Source organism: Chelonoidis abingdonii, chromosome 3 (assembly GCF_003597395.2).
Source record: "Chelonoidis abingdonii isolate Lonesome George chromosome 3, CheloAbing_2.0, whole genome shotgun sequence".
Lineage (NCBI taxonomy): Eukaryota > Metazoa > Chordata > Testudines > Testudinidae > Chelonoidis > Chelonoidis abingdonii.
In genome coordinates this window covers 215,335,758-215,354,901 of record NC_133771.1, presented here as the reverse complement: position 1 = coordinate 215,354,901, position 19,144 = coordinate 215,335,758, and the positions used below count along the sequence as shown (strand labels likewise).

At 53.7% G+C, this 19,144-nt stretch overlaps 1 protein-coding gene across 4 annotated transcripts; it reads right to left on the bottom strand.

The window, feature by feature from the left end:
• Positions 1-40: 40 nt before the first annotated feature.
• On the bottom strand, positions 41-16,574 carry CUL7 (cullin 7). 4 transcript variants are annotated; one of them, XM_075064520.1, is made up of 7 exons: positions 16,518-16,574; positions 12,348-12,390; positions 7,716-8,322; positions 5,713-5,867; positions 4,771-5,289; positions 4,385-4,520; positions 41-1,445 (listed from the first exon to the last, which is right to left on the bottom strand). In XM_075064520.1, the coding sequence occupies exons 3-7, from the start codon at positions 8,308-8,310 to the stop codon at positions 967-969; spliced, it is 1,884 nt and encodes a 627-aa protein (XP_074920621.1). In that variant the 5' UTR covers positions 8,311-8,322; positions 12,348-12,390; positions 16,518-16,574; the 3' UTR covers positions 41-966. The 4 variants fall into 4 exon arrangements, with proteins under 4 accessions (XP_074920621.1, XP_074920620.1, XP_074920619.1 ...); XM_075064519.1 differs by lacking the exons at positions 12,348-12,390; positions 16,518-16,574 and adding an exon at positions 10,714-10,804; XM_075064518.1 differs by lacking the exons at positions 12,348-12,390; positions 16,518-16,574 and adding an exon at positions 8,870-9,179.
• Positions 16,575-19,144: the final 2,570 nt, after the last annotated feature.

Here is a 19,144-nt window from a genome sequence, read left to right as displayed (position 1 = left end):
GGATGTCCCCAGACCAACCAGAACCAACCCAACCCTGGGGCTAGTCCAACCGGATGTCCCCAGACCAGTCAGAACCAACCCAACCCTGGGGCTAGTCCAACCAGGATGTCCCCAGACCAGCCAGAACCAACCCAACCCTGGGGCTAGTCCAACCGGGATGTCCCCAGACCAGCCAGAGCCGACCCCACCCCAGGAAGTCCCCACGCCAGCCAGAACTGAACTCACACCAGGCTAGTCCAACCGGGATATCCCCAGGCCAGCCAGAACCAGACAAGCCCAATTCTCATCCTACAATCAACGGCCCAGTGGCTGCTGACAGCACCTCGCCATGCTGCGGGAAGTCTGTTGGACACAGTTTATCTAACAGCTGGTCTCTTCTTTCGTTCTCCTCCCTCTGTTCCATCCGCACTCCATGGTCCCTGCTCCTCACCTGCCCCCTCACCATCCCCACTTACTCCCCCGGTTCAATCTCCCCTCCCAGTCTGCTCCACTCTTCCCAAGGCTCCCCAGTTCCCTGTTCCACGCCATCCCTGCCTCTGCCCACAGCTCCATCCCATTCCCAGTATGTCAGCCCCCAATGACCTGCCGCTCTCAGTTCCCCTCTCTCCTGGGCACACTCTTACACCACGCCTGGACTCAGGGCTACAAAAGCCTCTCAGAAAAAGGGAGTGAAGGAGGAGCTGGACAGGGTACCCTAGCCATCCAGGACTGGGACAGCCCAGAGAGCGACCAGGTTAGATGTTCTCAGGGCTCCAGGCCAGGGAGGCAGATGTAACAGCTGAGTCCATCACCTCCAGAACCTAGCTCGGAGCACTCTCAAAGCAGGGGTCTGGGAATGGATGAGCAGCCCATTGGTGGGACTGCAGAGGGGCTACTCCTCACAGACACCACCACTAACTTCAGGGTAAGTCTGTGTGTTCGCTGCCTGCTTAAAGGCACGGAAAGAGACGCCAGCAGAGACCTTCTTTACCAGAGTAGGAGGAGAGTTTGTGGAGCAAATCCAAACTGCTGCTGTGAGTTCAGGGCCCGAGAGGGGGACGGTGGGGTACCCAGCAGCACTGAGGGGCAGCTGGCAGGAAGCCCTCGGACAAATAACTCCTGTGCCAATAGGGCTTTCCTCTCCAGCCTGCCCCCCCTGGAATAAACTGTACGTGTAGCTCTTGGAAGACAAGCACGTGTAGCTCTTGGGTGCCCTGCAGCGGCGGAAGGAAAGCTGGGCCTAGCTGTTGTCTGATCTCCCCCAGTCCCATCTCCCTTTACCTCCTGGTGCTGCCGGATGAGCTGGGCGACCTCCTGCTGCTCGTGGGGGTCTAGCTTCTTCACGAAGAAGAGCAGCTCCCACCACTCAGCCCGGCTCAGGGCCTCGGAATCCTCGCTCAGCCGATCCGTCAGGTAGGGCAGGGAGTAGAGCCCCCCAAGAGGCTTGCAGTAAAACGTCTGGGTCACTGCAGGGGGGCACAGCAAGGCAGAGAGACAAACCCTGAGCACATCAGCAGGACAGTTACCCTGCTGCAGAGCCATCTGAGCCAGGAGGGGACAGCTGGCCGGGGCCAGTCAGGCAGCCAAGGGCGTTTGGATCCTATAGGCTGGAAGCATGAGGTAGCGAACTCTCATTCCGAGGGCAAGGTAGTGATCAAAAAGTAAGGGAGGTGTCATTTGATTCACAGAAGTCAGGAGCATCATCATTTCAAATAACTAAATAAGATATATGGAGCTATACCAATCTCCTAGAACTGGAAGGGACCCCAAAAGTCCAGCCCTCGCCTTCACTAGCAGGACCAAGTACTGATTTTGCCCCAGCTCCCTAAGTGGCCCCCTCAAGGATTGAACTCACAACCCTGGGTTTAGCAGGCCAATGCTCAAACCACTGAGTTGTCCGTCCCCCCTACAGTGTCACCCTCTGCAGGGAGGAGGTGGGAAGGGGGACTCTGTGTCCCACCAGCTCCCAGCTCCACGTCCTCCGGTTGGTGGGAATTTTGACAATACAGTGTCATCAGAAATGGGTCTCGTTGGGGATGATTAGAAGCTCTTTCCCCCACAGACACAAACCTAGAGCAATTATGTAGATGTGCAGTCTGTCTAAGTGGGTGTTCACCACCAAAGCTCATGCTTCAATATGTCTGTTAGTCTAGGAGGTGCCACAGGACTCTTTGGCGCTTTCTAGTTGAGAAAATGTTTCAAAATCACCTTTTGTTAATTAGACTTTAACACAGGAATGCACGGCTACATAAAAAGAAAAGACGTGGATCTCGGCTAATCCTAGAGAAATTAGCCTTGACACACAGGACTGAAAACATTTATTCCTCAAAGTCATCCCTGCTCTCTGCTAGACGTGCCACTGACACCGCACTCACATCTTCAGCCAAGGCAGGCTGTTGGCCAAAAGCTGTAAGGTGGCGAACATGCAGGCTGTGAACGTGAGCATTGTTTACCTAAGGGACTGATTCAGGAGCACATGTTATTTCACACAGAACGGGTGTGATCAATCCATCCTCTGAGACCCAGCCATTCCCGATAAGGGAGGGTAGTTTTGAACGCATTCTGCTGTTCCAGAGCCCTTCCAGAGCTTGATAACTGGCCCTCTTAATAGCAGGTATAAATGCACCCTGCGGCGGTTGTAGTTCTTCTCTGTTTGCTTCTTGGAAAACACTCACTGATGTTGCTCAGCAAGCAGTCTCATGCTGGACTTTAAATGGTACACTCCGTATTTATGAGCTCATGAGTAACCGTCTCAGCCATTCCGAGCGACGCGAGAGTCTTCAGCAGCTGAATCAAATACCTGCCTGGAAGATAATCTGGTCTTTCCAGCCAACCTTCCAGTAGTGTCACACTTCCCAGTCCCTGACTTTTATCCTCCTGTTCTCTATTTATTCTGTCACCTCTACTCAACACCCTCCCCAGCTCTGGTTCATCCGTTCACTCAGCATCTCACTTCTTCTCCTTTCGGCCATGTTCTCCTCCAACTTTTTCCATTGCGTGCCCTCACCCCAGCTCCCACTGGCCGTCTCGTTTTGGAGGCCAGCATTCTGTGCTGCTGTATCACAGCTAGCCGGTGCTAGGGCAGGGCCAGGGTTACTATATAAGGTGCCATCGAGCGCTCTCTTTAACCAGCTCCTCACAGATGCAGCTACTCTTCGGTACTCTGTCTCCCCACTGAAGCCTAAAAATGATCAAGACCAAATGAAAACCCAGGGTTTTGAAATAAGTGGCTCTGGGATTGTAATCAGTTCCGTTATGCGAGGTATGGCATGTAACTACGTGTATACCATTCGCAGATGGATTCCAGTGATTGCTGGTTGGATGCTGACGTCTTAACCAGTCCCTCGTTACAACTTTCGGCATAGCAAGCAGAGCTGCTAATACTATCACGGAGCTGCTCCTGCTCTGCCGATGACGGCACTCCCCTGAAGCACTCCTTCCGCTCCCAGGCATTTGGAACATTACCAAAGGGAATCCGACCTGCATTCTGAACACTGACGGATGACACAACACGGCCAGTTCCAGGCCACACTTTAACTTGGTGAGGCATCGACACGCCCACGTTAAAGTAACTAAAACCCGGTGATTTTTAAATGTTCTCGACTATACTCTACATCATTGTTCTACGTTGGTCATGCCTGAGCTCACTCTGTTGGAGGGGAAGGACTTTCGAGAGATCCCCAACTCAACCCATTTCCAATGACACTAGAGGACCTGGAGCTGGGAGCCAGGAGGCAGCGAGCCCCTCCGCCCGCCACACCGCAGAGGGTGACAGCATTGAAATGATGACTGTGTCAATTTTTACAAATCAAACATCACCTCCCTGGCCTTCCTACTGTTCACCTGCCCACAGAATTACCCCTGCGCCCAGACAGCTAGATAGGTTTGTCTCCAGGCAGCAGAGTGGGTATCTGGCCCTCTCCCAGACGTATCTCCTTCTTCCTTCGGGGTGCAGGAGGAGGGGAGCAGTGCACACTCCCTGGGCAGAGAGGGATGGAAGACTTGCTGGGAGGGGACCCCACTGAAATGGGGGATGGGTGCAGAACCTTAATTCCCTTCCTCATGTGACCTGCTCCCCAAACAGGACTCTCTTAGGCTGCCAGCACAAATGCATATCTCCAGAGAGGTGCCCACACGGCCCTAGCACCGGGCGCCTCCCCAGGGTTTTGGGGTGTCATCACTGCACCCTGTGGGGCAAGGGAGCCCCTATCTCTAGACGTGGGAACAGCGGCACAGAAGACATGCACTTGCCCAAGGTCATTCACCAGGCCTGTGGCACGGCCAGATGGCCCGAGCTCCCCCCTTCCCAGGAACAGCTTGAGGTTCAGGTGAGGCCAGGCCCTGCCAGGGCCAGCCCAGCATGTGCAGAGTAGGGGCAGAGCCCAGCACAGCAGCAAGCACTCACCAGTGGTCAGTTTCAGGTTCTCCGTCAGGCTGGACACCTTTTCCTGGGCCTCCCGCTCCGCCTGGCCAGATGAACTGACAATCTCCACCATGTGCCAGTGCACCCAGTAGGTGCGGCCCAGTGCCTGCCAGTAAACCTGGGGGAAGCACCGGAAACCGGTTACTGAGGGCAGCTTGCCCACAACCCAGTCGGAGCAGCCTGGCCCACCAAACCCCTCAAGTCCAGCAGGGAAGCCCAAGGCCTCCTCTGGCACCAGCAGCACTCTCCAAACCCACACAGGGACAGGGCGCAGCCAGGTACCAGGGAACTTCAGGCCAAGGGCTCCCCCAGACCTCGGGCAGGTGCCCGTAGCCCTGGCCCCACGCCCCTGCTGCCAGCCGGCATACCTGGACGGGCGGCGTGCCGTCGTTGCTCTGGCGGAACTCGCCCTCGTCCCCAGCGCTGACCTGCTCGTAGTCCTCCAGCATGCGCACTCGCATGCCCCGCACCAAGTTCCCCTGCACATACTCCACGTAGCTGCTGCGGCTCGGGAAGGCAGAGCGCGTCTTGAAGGCACTGGCTTCCTTCTGGGGCTGGCAGGAGGCCACCTGGACGGAGGTGCAGGCCGGAGCCTTGGGCTGGAAGATGGAGCGGACGACCCGCGGCTGCCCCTCCTGCAGGGACAGCAGCTCCATCCTCTGGCTGCGGTCCCAGCCCATCACCCGCACCAGCTCGGAGATGAGATTGGCCATGGCCATGCTGAACTCGAACTCCCGCTGCATGCGGCTCCTCTCCCCGACGTGAGCGCAGGGCACGGCACAGTCCTGACGCTCCCCGCCCAGCTCCGCGCTGCTGTTGAGCTTGTCCACGAGAGAGGTGACGCACAGATAGCGCTTCACCAGCGAGAACAGCAGCTTCCCAGGGATCTGCAACAGACACGGTGTCAGAGCCACGGTACGAGAGCTTCCCACCCATCCCCCTGCCTGCCCACCCACCTGTCCTGGAGCATCACTACCCACCCCAACAGGCCTCCGCCACCTTGCCCACCCCTCCTCTTCCCCATCCCTAACAGGCCTCTGGGCCAACCCTCCCCACAACCTCCCCCTGTCCTGCCCACCCTGAGCCAACCCTCCCCCATCCTCCCCACCCTGAACCAACCCTCCTCTCCCTCATCCCTAACAGGACTCTGAGCCAACCCTCCCCCAACCTACCCACACTGAGCCATCCCTCCCCTCCCCAATAGGCCTCTGAGCTCTCTCTCCTGTCACCACACAGGTCTCCAAGCCCCCTGCCCAGTGAAACCCCCTGCTCCTGTGCCCCTCCCCCAAGCTAGCCAGGCCTGCGGGTACCTGGGGCAGGTGGATCCCCTCGAAGGACATGCAGTGCTCTTCGGAGGACGTGGTCTCTGCAAACAGCTCCAGGAGGGTGTAGCGACTGTCGAAGTCCATGTGCTGCTCAATGCCGTCCTGCTGACTCAGGGACAGGAGAACGTAGGCCCGACTCCCTGCAGCAGCGACACACACCAGCTGAGTGCTTTCCCGCCCAGCTGCCCCTCAGGAGTATCTCAATCTTCCCAGCACCTGCGCCCTGTCCCCTCTCCATTTCTCCCAGCGCCCCAGCGGAAGCTCCTGGATAGCAAAGGGCTGGGATCCCAGAGACATTTCTCAGATGCACCAACCTGCAGGGTTTCTGGCTCGACCCATATTCCACTGTCTCAAAACCCAGTGCTGCTCATACTGCCCAGGGGAGGAGAGCAGGGCAGCTCCTGGGGAGACAATAGCCCGAGTCTCAGAACAGGGGGCTCACAAACAAAGCCAAGGAGGCACCACTGTACACATGGGCAGAGCCAAACCCCAGCTGCCATCCCCTTCCCAGTGCACCTGAAGACACCCCTGTTCCATTCCAGCTACAGATTGGCCTGAGCTGGGCTGGCCAGGTGAGTGAGAAGCTGGCACACCATGGGCCAGCTCATGCCAAGGCCCCAGCCTCACTGAACACTGACGAATACGGAGCTGGAGACCGGTCTGACTCACCAGCAGGTTAGCCTTGTTAAGATAAAGATTAGAGCTGTAATGATGTGTGTGATGCCTAGACCTTCTGAATCCTGCAGGATGCTGCGTGTAGTGATTTCACTTGCCATCTCTGTAGCCCATGGTGTGACATTGTATCGAGTAAAAAGCAACAAAGAGTCCTGTGGCACCTTATACTAACAGATGTACTGGAGCATGAGCTAGGACTCTGTTGTATCGAGTGTTTGTCCGCATTTGTGTAACTCATTGAGCAGGAAAGGAAGCATTCACTCAGGGAAAGTGCTTGCCCTGCACCCAAGGCGGCCCCCTGACGGCAGACGAGGCAGTGTGGACCATCCAAGGACAGAGACCTTGCTGACTGCGTGTCTCACTCCCTCCAGGAAGGAGAGACCTGCGCACCAACTCATCCCATCAGCCTGGATTCCGGGGCAAGGAGGGGAGATAAGAATCCCTGACAAGGAGGAACCAAGATCTTCTTGCCGCCTGGACTCGGAGAGGCAAAGATTCCTAAACATGAGCAAGAGATTCCCATGCTGCTTGGCCTGGGTCAGCCATATAGGACACACACAGCTGCTTATTACAGAACCTGACGGTACCTTCTTAAAGCTAAGACTGTAACTCATTGGTGCGCATGTTTCCTGTTTTAACCTTGAAAATAACCCCCATTTCTCTTCTTAGTTAATAAAGCTTTAGTCCGTTTATTACAGGATTGGCTATAGGCATTGTCTTGGGTTTGAAATCTGAGTACAACTGACCTAGGTAAGTGACTGGTCCTTTGGGACTGGGAGTGACCTGAATATTGTTGTGATTTTCAGTGTAAAGTGACTATCACTCAATCCAGTTTGCTGGAGATAGTCTGTTAGAGTGCCTGAGGAGCTCAAACTTGTTTCTAATGACAAAACATACTGGTCTGGGGCGTCTGTCCTGCTTTCTGACCGGGCCCTGAGGCTGGCGCTCCCGGTTGCAAGCCACCCCAGATAACGAGCACAGCTCTGTACTGTACCAGCTGATACCATCAGACTGCAGGCTCCCCAGGAAGGGGAACCTGGACAGAGTCACCCATCCAGCAGCAGTGGGGCAGCATGCACAGGGCCAGCACTCTGCCCAGGTACCTGGGTGGAGGAGGGGTGGCTCAGGCAGCAGAAGCCAGTCCCGTACACAAAGAGACCTGACTTCAGTCCTGAGTCCCTTCTCTGTTTGGAAAGGGTCCTACATAAACGTCTTCCCCTTCCCAGGGAACTCCAGGATCCCCCCAGTACACCATGCTCAGTAGATGGGCCTGGCCCAGCCTTTCTCTGAGGCTCCTGGCCAGGAGATCTCACCTGCGTCATGTGAAGCCAGGGCCCTCAGCATCTTGCCGGCGCTGCGGCGGATTTGCTTCTCCTCATTACACAGCATCTTCATCAGCAGGTCCAGGGCCCCGGTCTCCTTGAAGACGCCCGTCAGCGAGCCAATGCTGGCGTAGGCACTCAGCACGTGGATGGTGTTGAGAATGGAGGACTCTGGGCCCGTGGGCCCGGCCATCTGCCGGCTAGCCCGTTGCACTAGGTTCCTGATGTCAGCCTTCATCTCCAGAAGTGAGGCCTCATCCAGCGTGACATCCGGAGGGAACGTGCTGGGCGCCTTCTCCTCCTTCACCCGCTGCCCCTCGGGCTTCCTCTTGCCCAGCAGCGTCGGGCAGTTGGCATAAACCTCCTCTGCCGACATCCACATCAGGATGTTCTCCGCTTTGTTCTCCGCCGAACAGGCATTGGTGCTGCTCCCTGGGCCCTCCTCCAAGCTGAGGATGCTCCAGCGAATCAAGTACTCAGTGTGGCCATCGTGGCCCCGGCGCTGCCGGATCAGCTCCTCGGGGTGGGCCTGCAGCTTGGGCCCCAGGCGCACAAGCAGGTTTCCATTCCTCCTCTCGCCCACCATGATGGGGAATGTCTATGCAGAGAGAAAGAGGCAGGAGCAGGTTATGATCCACCTAGGAACACTGGTCGAGAGCGCAGGGACAGAGCTCTCCAGGGAAGAACCTCTGGGAACCAGCTGGTAGGAGAGGGGACTAGATATGGAGAGCTCTGCACGTTCTGCCCCCAGCCCTGCCACCGACCTGCTGTGTCACCTTAAGCAAGTCACCACTCTGCATTATTGCCCAAGCATACCATGGCTCCCACACCCAGGGAGAGGGATAGCTCAGTCATTTGAGCACTGGCCTGCTAAACCAGGACTGTGAGTTCAATCCTTGAGGGGGCCATTTAGCGGTTTGGGGATAGCTCCTGCTTTGAGCAGGGGGTTGGACTAGATACCTCCTGAGGTCCCTTCCAACCTTGATATTCTATGACCACCTCTGCTGAAACCTCACCCTCCCATGCAGGAAAGCCTGATTACATCATGCTCATGATCCACAGCCTCCTCTGCTCCCGGCATTGGTTCAGAACCATCCTCCTGTATGTAATTCTCTCCAGCCCTCATTGAAGCCAGACTCACAGACCTTGGCTCCTTGTAGTCCCCTCATCTCACACCACTGTCTTCTGCCTCTCCCATTGCTGCAAGAGTCTTGCTCTGCAGCTGCTCCAGTTGTGCACGCGAGTACTACCACTGGCTGCTCTCAGCAGGAAAGCTAAGAAGGGCATACACATCTGCAGGATTGAGGCCAAATATTCATTGGGTTATATGGGCTAAAGGCAGGGTCAGTTCACAGCTAACAATGAGACATTCGCTGGGGTGGGCCAGGGCTCTGCTTTCCAGAGACCTCCCCAACATTTTCCACTTCAATCCTGGGGCAGCAGGTGGAATCCAGAGCTCCCAGCCTCAGACCCTGGAGCGTCGAGCCATTGCAGGCAGCAGGGGGGATCTCCGGTCTGCAGCAGCAGTGGATGCTGGACCCCCCTCCCTCTCCATTTTGTCACAGTTATTCTTAGTAAAAATCAGAAACAGGTCACAGGCTTCTGTGAAGTTTTGTTTTTTGCCCGTGACCTGTCTGTGACTTTTACTAAAAATAACCATGACAAAATCTTAGCCTTACCTACATGGGTCAGGAAGCAACAATAAAAATGGCTCTATCGATCAGCCCGATGGTCCATCTAGCCCAGTATCCTGTCACTGACAGTGGTCAGCACTAGAGGTTCAGCAGGAGCATACAAAACCCGACAATTCTGGAGAGATCCACCCGTCTTCCCATCCCAGCTTCTGGCAGTCAGAAGCTTATGGTCACGCCTAGCAAGGAGTCACATCCGTGACCATCTTGGCTAATGGCCTACCCTCCATGAACGTAGCCAATTCTTTTTTGAACTCAGGTATACTTTTGTTCATCACAACCTCCCATGGCAATGAGTTCCACAAGTTAACCGTGCATTGTGTGAAACAGTATTTCCTTGTTTGCACTACACCTGCTGCCTATTCATTTCATCATGTGACCCCTGGTTTTTGTATTGTGGGAAAGGGTCAATCATGCTTCTCTAGTCACTTTTTCCACACCATTCGTGATTTAGAGACCTCTATCACATCTCTTCTTAATTGTCTCTTTTCCAAACTGACCAGCCCTAATCTTTTGTCTCTCCTGGTAGGAAGCATTTCCATATCCTTGATCATCTTTCTTGTCCTTCTCTGAATGTTTTCCAGTTCTATCATATCCTTTTTTGAGAGGGGGCAACCGGAACTGGACACAGTATTCAAGGTAGGGGCACACCATGGATTTATATAGCGTCCCTATTATATTTTCTATCCCTGTTCTAATAGTTCCTAATGCTTCATTAGCCTTTTTGACTGCTACTGTGCATTAAGCTGTAGCCTTTAGAGAACTAGCCATGATGACTCCAAGTTCTCTTTGAGTGGTAACAGCTAATTTACAGCCCATCATTTTATAGCTAGAGTAGGGATTATGTTTTCCAATGTACATTACTTTGCACTTATCAATGTTGAATTTCATCTGCCATTTCGTTCCCCAGTCACTCAATTTTGCGAGATTCCCCCTGTGAGGCCCTGTCTACATGACACGGTTTTGTTGAAAACATCATGGAGGTGAACATATTGCAATGCTCCTCCCCCCAATGTAAATCCCCTGCTACGCTGACAAAATAAAACCATCTCAACAAACAACACAGAGCCTTTTGTGACGCAGCTGGAGCGACAGTGTCAGTGTAGACACTGCACTTGCTTATGTCATCCTAATTGGCCTCTAGGAAGTGTCACAATGCCCAGCATGACAGCTCTGGTCAGCACTTTGAACTCCGTTGCCTTGAGGAACACAGGCATGATCTCCTCCCTCATTTAAAGGGCTGGGAAGTTTTGAAACTCCTCTTCCTGTTTGCTCAGTATGGACTGTTCACTCAGCACCTTCTCAGCTGACTATGCCAGCTTTCCACAACAGACGCGCTGCAGCATGGAATACATTGGAGCTGCTGGATCTGTGGGGAGAGAAGACTGTGCAATCGCAGCTTTGCTCAAGCTGTAGGAACTTTAATATCTACAGGCAGATTGCTTGTGGCATGCAGGAGAAGGGACATGGAAGGGACATACAGCAATGTTGTGCTAAGATCAAGTTGCTGAGGCAGGTGTACCAGAAGGCAAGGGAGGCCAACCGTCACTTTGGTGCAGCGCCGAAGACGTGCTGCTCTACAAGGAGCTGCATGCCATCCTTGGGGGCAACCCCACCACGAGCCCTGTGGATGCTTTGGGGGGACTGGAGGCAACAGCCAGTGGAGTCAGCCCTGAGGACGAAGTGGCAGATGAGGAAGAGGAGTTGGAGGAGAATGTGGGACATGTGACAGGGTCATCTGGTGTCGTGACAAACCAGGGCCTACTTTTGACTCCAAAGGAATCTAGCCAGTCCCAGCACTCCGGCTCTGGCGTGCATGGTGCAGGAGAGGCAAGCTTTGGTAAGCACGCATTTTGCTTTGATATTGCACAATGATAGGAGATTGAGGTCTCATTTACTTTGTTATATGGCAGAAGAGGGATAAGGGAGATAAATTAACAACAGAGCCTATGCAGCTACGCAGTGGGGACCCAGTAGACAAGCAGACACTGGGATGTCGTGGGAATCCTCTCTAGGAAGAAATCTTGGTAGAGTTGACTTGTGTCTTCTCCCACTGTAGGAAACTTTGCTGCACCAGCCAACAATTATTTCAGCAGGGACCAAAGCAGCCCACAGGAGAGCAGCATACAGAGCTGGTGTGAATCCGCACGCGTGCAGGAGATGCTCCCTTGCATCCTGGGTTACCCTTAGGAGTGAGCTATCAGGTGTGATTACCACAGCCTGTGAAAAGGGGGCCAAAATTCAGAACTCTCTCTCTAGGTACATGTAGTGACCCTCTTTGCAAATCAGCCAGACCCTTTGTCCCTTCTTGGCCATTCCCCCTTCCCAGCCATTCCCCCTTCCCAAATTGACCATATTTGGGACTCTCGCCAAGGTGTGTGCTAGCCAAGAGACAGTAAGAAAGAGGTGTATGTGACTTTTGTGATTCACGGCTGTGAGTGCACCCACAATACTGTCTCTGTCCAGCGTTCCTTTGGTTTCTGTAGATGTGCCCTTGAGGACCAGCTCCTACACACCAGCGGAGCACCTCTGTCAGATAAGAAGGCGAACCAGGAAGAGTATGGAGGATATGTTTAGAGAAGTGCTGCAATCAACAGACACAGCACATAGGGAAACTAGAGCGTGGAAGGAGACAGTTAATGAAAAACTCAGGCTGTACAGCCTGGACAGGAGAGACGGGCAGGAGTGGATGACAGATGGACAGGAGTGGATGATAAAGCACTGGAGGGTCTGACAGAGATGCTCAAGTCCCTCATAGCACTGCAGTCTGAGCACAACCATGCATAACTCCCCCTGCAGCCAGTACAGAATTTGTTCCATGCCCTGCCCAAACTCCCACAACACATTCTTCGGATGTTCCCATTCTGTTGCAGTACCCCTGGCAATCCATCCCTAGAAACTGGTTTCAGATGAAAGCTGGAGTTACACATACCTATGCAAGCCTGAACCGAGAGAATGTTCCTTGCTGTCATGTCCTATTTGCAAAAAAATAAAAAGTGTTTTATCATTTAATTGAAGTGTAGTCTTTGAACAAAATGAGTCTTTATTTGTGTCATGCACATGGTAGTTGCTGCTAAAATTCAAAACTTCATCAGGAGTCTGTCTCAGCTGGACTTGCTGAATGGGGTTCAGTGTAAAAAGCAGGGGTGCTGCAAGTCCAGTCTAAGGAGCCAGTGAAGCTGCATGGCTTCCCTGGAGGAAGAGTGAGACCCCTAGGGATCTGACACACTGAAGGGGTTCCTCCTAGAGACCATTCCAAAGCTGGGCCACAGCACCAATCCTGTGGATCTGTGTCACATTCTCAAAGGCTTTCTGAATAGCCAAGAACACTACATCAACCGGATCACCCTTATCCACATGCTTGTTGACACTCTCAAATAATTCTAATAGATTGAGAGGCATGACCTTCCTTTACAAAAGCTGTGTTGACTCTCCCCCGGCAAGTCTTATTCATCTATGTGCCTCATAATTCTGTTCTTTTCTATAGTTTCAACCAATTTGCCTGGTACTGAACTTAGGCTCACCAGCCTGTAATTGCCAGGATCGCCTCTAGAGCCCTTTTTGAAAATCAGTATTACATTAGCTACATACAGCTACTAGTTTTACAATTTCACATTTGAGTTCCTTCAGAACTCTCAGCTGAATACCATCTGGGCCAGTGACTTATTACAGTTTATCAGTTTGCTCTAAAACTACTTCTTCTGACACATCAGTGTGGGACAGTAGTTCACATTTGCCACCCAAAAAAAATAGCTGTGATGTGGGTATCTCCCCCAACCTCCTCTGCAGTGAAGACCGATGCAAAGAATTCATTTAGCTTCTCTGCAACGGCCTCGTTTTCCTTGAGAGCTCCTTTAGCAACTCTGTTGCCTAGGTTATGTCTATAGGAGGATGAACCTCCCAACAGCACAGTCATGGCTGGCCCAGGTCAGCTGACTGGAGCTTGTGGGGCTTAGGCTATGGGGCTAAAAACTGTTGCGTAGACTTCTGGGCTCAGGCTGGAGCCAGAGCTCTGTAACCCTACTCCCTTGCAGGGTCCCAAAGCTCAGGTTCCTGCCCAAGCCCAACCATCTACACAGCAGTTTTCAGCCACGACGCCTGAACCCAAGTCAATTGACCCAAGTCAGACGTGGGCTTTTTATCTCCATGTTGACATAGCCCTAGAGCAGTGGTCCCCAGCCTTTTTGTGGCCAGTAGCACATTCATGTTTTCAGAAGAGTGTGGCGGACCCCAACAATTTTTCAAGGCTTATTTTGTATCTGTACATTAAATAATACAAAAAACATCATATTAATATAACATAATATATGAATCCAGAGAGAAGAGAGAAGCCGGAGAGAAGCTGCGAGGACCGAGAACACCGGTGCCCACAGACTGCAGCCCTGGAGTTCTCTGTCCCCGGCAGGCGCGGGGCAAAGGCTTGTCTCCCCTGCTGGGCACTAGGTGGGTCCCGTGCCTGCTGGGAACAGAGAACATCATGCTCGCAGCCTGAGTCTGGTGCCGGGCCGCGGCTTCTCTCTCCTGCTGGGCACTAGGTGGGTGCACATAAATGCCACGGCACCTGCAAGCACCACATTGGGGACCACTCCCCTAGAGGCTCCACTGCCTGTTTGGCAGTTTTCCTGGTTCTGATGTACTTAAAAGATTCTTACTGATAGGTTTTGCATCTTTACCATTTTAGGAATTTCCCCCAGCTCAGATTAGCAGGGACACTGTGGATTTTTCACCTTCCTCTGCAGCATGAGAAGCGAATCACCTGCTCATATCATCTGGGCATGTCTCATCCCACCAAGTCGCTCCCATTGGTGCACCTTGGGCCTTCCTGTTCTCTGCCTGTAGCACTCAATAGTTTAGCCTCCCGAGGGCTGTAATACTTTGGTCAAATTTCAGTTGCTGGGTTTAATATGCGGGTACTGGGTGCTGCTGCTCGCCTGTGATTTACTGGAGGTCAGACTAGATGATCTCGTGGTCCCTTCTGGCCTTAAACACTATGGGTATGTCTACACAGCATTTTGGAGCAATCGTCCTAGCCTGGGTCACAGACTCTGGCTAACATGGCTCACCCTAGTTCTCTACAAATAGGTCAGTAGACCAGAGGCGGATTTACAGTAAAACACAGGGTGCCCTGGCATGGGACCCCCCCCAAGGACCAAGGGCCCCAGGGCCGGGCAGCTGCAGGGGCAGAAGCTTGCTCTTGCTGGCTCCTGGGGCTCCTGCTGCAGGCTCTGCACCCACTGGGAGCCAGCTCCTCCAACCCTCACCTCCTCCCCAGAGCGCGTCATGTTCCTCCTCCTCCCCCTCCTTCCCAGCACTTCCCCCGCTGCCAAACAGCTGTTTGCTGTGCCTCAGGGCCCTCTGGGAGGGAGGGAGAGGAGCGGGGCCGCAGCACACTCAGGGGAAGAGGTGGGGCAGTGATGGGGACTTGGGGAAGTGATGGAATGGGGGCAGGGAGGAGGTGGAGCAGGGGCCGCGATGGGGATGGAATCAGGGCACAGCAAAGCAGAGGCAGGGCCCCGGCACTCCCTCTACACATACCCCCCCCCCAGCCTCGTGCCCTGAGCTGCTCAGGACAGGGGGTTGGGAGCACCCTCACAGCCCTGGCCCACACCCCCAGCCCTGACTCCTGCACCCCCCACACACACCCTCAGCCGTCCCTGACTCTTGCACCACCACAATCCCCATGCCCTGATTCCTGCGTGCACACCCCTTCCGAGTACCAAATGGGAGCTCCAGCGTCCCTCCCCCACCCTGCATTCCCACCTGCACCCATCACACCAAATGGGAACTGCCCCAGGTAAGCACTCCACACCCAAACCTCCTGACCCAGCCCTGAACCCACTCCCGCAGCTTAAGTCCCTAACTCCCTCCCAGACCCCACACCCCAACTCTGAGCTGCCTCCCACATCCTAACTCCTGGCCAGATCCTACACCCCAATGTTGTTTTACAGTTTTTTTATTAAGCGCTCTTATCCAAAGCGCTTTACAATAGCTAGCAAACAGTACGAACAATATTTGGAAAGATCATTAAGTGACCTGCCGAGACCCTCAGCAATTTTCCAGTGGTCTGTGAAAGAAAAGTTGGACTGCAAAAACAATCCAGGTACCTCACTTCATTTTCATTTACTTCCTATTATTTACAAGAGGAGGATGAAGAAAAAAAGAATGAAAAACAGGGCCGGGGGGGAGATAAGAGAGAATGTTCTTTTTCTTGGCTGGGTCCTGAGGAGGGGCGGGGGGCGCCAAAATGAAGCTGAGCATAGGGCCCCACTAACTTGAAACCCGCCACCGGTGTAGGCAGCACTTTGAAGTTGCAGCTTGGGCTGGAGCTCAGGTGCTGGAGCCCAAGCTCTTCGTCTGGAGCCGCCACCCCACTCCCTCGGCTTCGGAGCCCACACTCCAGGCCAGGCTGCACCTGCAGAGCGCTGTGCACAGCCCTGCTTCTAGAACACGATCCCCGTGAGCCCGAGCCTCCACTCAGGGTGAAGGCTGGCTCAGAACTGCTGTGCAGACATTTGCTAAACACAGGGACAGAGGGATAGCTCAGTGGTTCGGAGCCCTGGCCTGCTAAACCCAGGGTTGTGAGGGAGCCACCTGGGGCAAAATCAGCCCTTGGCGCTGCTAGCGAAGGCAGGGGGCTGGACTCGCTGACCCTGCAGGGTCCCTTCCGGCTGGGTGCGAGCGGCATCGCTCCCGATATTTATTTACCAAAGCGAATTCTTAACTGGGGCCCCCGGGCAGCCCCTCCTGCGAAGGCCACCGCAAGCCAGGGCTCTGGTGGCAGTAAGGAGCCGGGGCGCTGGGCCCAGGCGGCTCCCCCTGGGGAGTGGGGCCACGCGGGGCGGGGCGGGGCGGGGCCCGGCCCCCGCCAGCGGCGGGCTCCAGGCCGCACGAGCCGGTCGCCCCCGCCCGGCCCGGCCCGGCCCGGCCCGGCCTTCGCGAGGCGCGCTGGGGCGGCGGCTGCCGGGCCGGCTCCGGTTCAGCCCCGGCCCGGAGACCCCCGCAGTTCCGCGCAGGAGCCGCGGCCTCCCTTCGGCCCCTCCCCTGCCATCAACGCCGGGCTCGGGGACAGCGCGGGGCGGGGCCGGGCGGCTCTGCCCGTTACCTGCTCCCTCCAGCCGCTCCCGGGTCCTTGACGCGTGCGCACCCCGCCCACTACGGCTCCCCGCTGGAGACAACCCCCGGCAGTCGCGCCCGCGAAAGGGAAGAGCCGGGCAGGAGGCCGTGCCCCCAGGTGGGGCGGAGCCGCGCGCCACGGCGCCTCCCTCCAGCGCTGCAGGATATAAGGTCCTGACTCCAGGGCCCCTGGAGCAAGCAGCACAGGGGACTCCCATCCTGGCAGCCTGCATCTAGGACTGGGTTTCCCAACCACCACCTGCCTTGGGTGCAGCAGGACTCTGCACCCAGGGAACAGGGCCTCTCTGACACCAGCTCCCCAGCAAAGCTCTGGTGATGGGGATGGTCTTGCCTGGATCTTCAGAACCTGGCACATGAAACAAACCCTAGTTCCCACAATCAGGGCCCATGTTTTACATAAACTAGCAGGGAGGCCGAGTCCCATCTCCTGTCTGTTTCCACAGCTCAGCATGCTTGGAGTACTTCCAGGAACACATGACCCCATGCACTGTGTCCCTAGACTGTTTTCCAGAACCTGGGAATGGCCAACAGGGGATGGGTCACTTGATACGACCTGTCCTGTTCATTCTCTCTGGGTATTGGGCACTGTTAGAAGACAGGATACTGGGCTAGATGGACCACTGGTCTGACCCAGTATGGCCCTTATGTTCTTTTCCTTGCGTGTTTCTCTGTGTTTGTAACACTTGCTTTGGGGGAATACAACATCCATGTAATGTTTTCATCCTTCAATAACAGATACTATCCGCCTGAACCACCATCTTAAAAGAATTTTCAGATCTTGAAATCTCATTTTTACAGAGTTTATAAACTAAACTAACTCATTATCTCCAGTTGGGACCATCGTGACCTCAGAAGTACCTCAAACAATCATCAACCTTCCAATCAGGCTCATTTGCATGCCATGGTAGAAATGAATCCATGATGTGAGGGGAACTATGCACGTCAAGTTGTTACTGCTAGATTCCTTGGTTCACAACATTACGGCACTGCAAAGTTCTGGAGCTGTTTAGCAGCAAATTAAAGGCCAGTGTGCCCATACATTCCAGCTGTTTTGCACTGCTCTGGAGTGGCACCAAGCAACCAGAGCAAACCAGTAGTTGGTTCATCCAAGATTTCTTCTCAGGGTGGTATCAGAGTTCTACATGTTAAAGCCTGCTCTCCTGTCATGTTTCCCCCATACCCATCTTGCTAAACCTTTTCTCCACATGCCTGCCGTGAAGAGTTCCTTGGAGTTCTGCCTGGAGAGGGTGACGCCTTTAGAAAGGCCACCCAACATTTAATTTTGTTTGACCCCTCCCCCCAGGATAGTACCATTAATAACAGAGCTGAGCAAATTGATTTTTGGTTCAGAGGTCATGCTAAAAAATAAATTAAAAAAAAACATTCGGGTCATTTTGAACAGAAACAGAATTGTTTTGGTTTTTCTTGAAGAGAAAAAAACAACACACTTTGTCGAGGTCAAACTAAAGGTTCAAAATGACATTTCATTTAACATTTTTTGGTAGGGTTTGGTTTGAAAATGTCAAAACATAGCAGCATTTCCAAGAAACCAGCCAACCTGAATTCATTAACAGTTTTGGTGCCCCCCAAAATCTACTCTTTGCAAAAAAAAAAAAAAGTAACTAGAGCTCTATGGGGTTTTTAAGAGGGTATTTCATGGTGCTGTGACTTGGCTGGCCTGACTCTGGAAAGTCATTCTATGCTCATTCCATTAGAGCCAACTTGCTGGGCTCTGTAAAGCAGTAATACAGCCCCTCTCTCTTACAAAACACGACTGCTGGACTCAGCCCCTAGGAGGGAATCCTGTTGCCTGACTCCCCCAGTCCCAAAAGTTTCATTTTATATTGTAAAAGCAGCAGAGAATCCTGTGGCACCTTATAGACTAACAGACGTTTTGGAGCATGAGCTTTCGTGGGTGAATAGTCTGTTAGTCTATAAGGTACCACAGGATTCTTTGCTGCTTTTACAGATCCAGATTAACACAGCTACTCCTCTGATATTTTATATTGGGATCTCTGCATTTCAGGTGGCCAGGTTTTTTGCACGGATTTTTCCCCTTTGATTCTGGATATCACAGTTCAGGGGTTAACTGCTCCTCTGATCCCCTCACTGATGACCTTAAGGGCACCTATTCAGGTCTCAGGCTTCTTAGCCATCAATTCTTTCTCAGGGCACAGACCCATGTCCCTGTCACTCCAGGCCAAGGATTTAGGCTTGCAACTCACTGTGCTTATCCCAGCAGGTCTGACCTTAGTCCAGCACCTGAAATTCATTCTCTCCCAGTGACAATAACAAGGTCGCCAGGGACAAATCTCTCCTACAATTGAAATTTATTGTGAGAAAGGCTCAGCAGTGGCAGCATGGACCCATGCCAGGCTTCTGTACCAAAGCAACACCATATGGCTTTCTAATCCAAGTCTCCCAAGGCAGCTTCCCCATAGGAAAGAGAATGAGAGTGGCTATCTCCTCTTCAGGAGAAGGGCAGCCCAGCAGTACGTACCATCCAGTCATAACTCAGGAGAATGGTGGGACTGTTCCAACCTCACTGTGGGACATCTAGTAGGTAACTGGTTGGCACCCCCCATCATCGCTGCA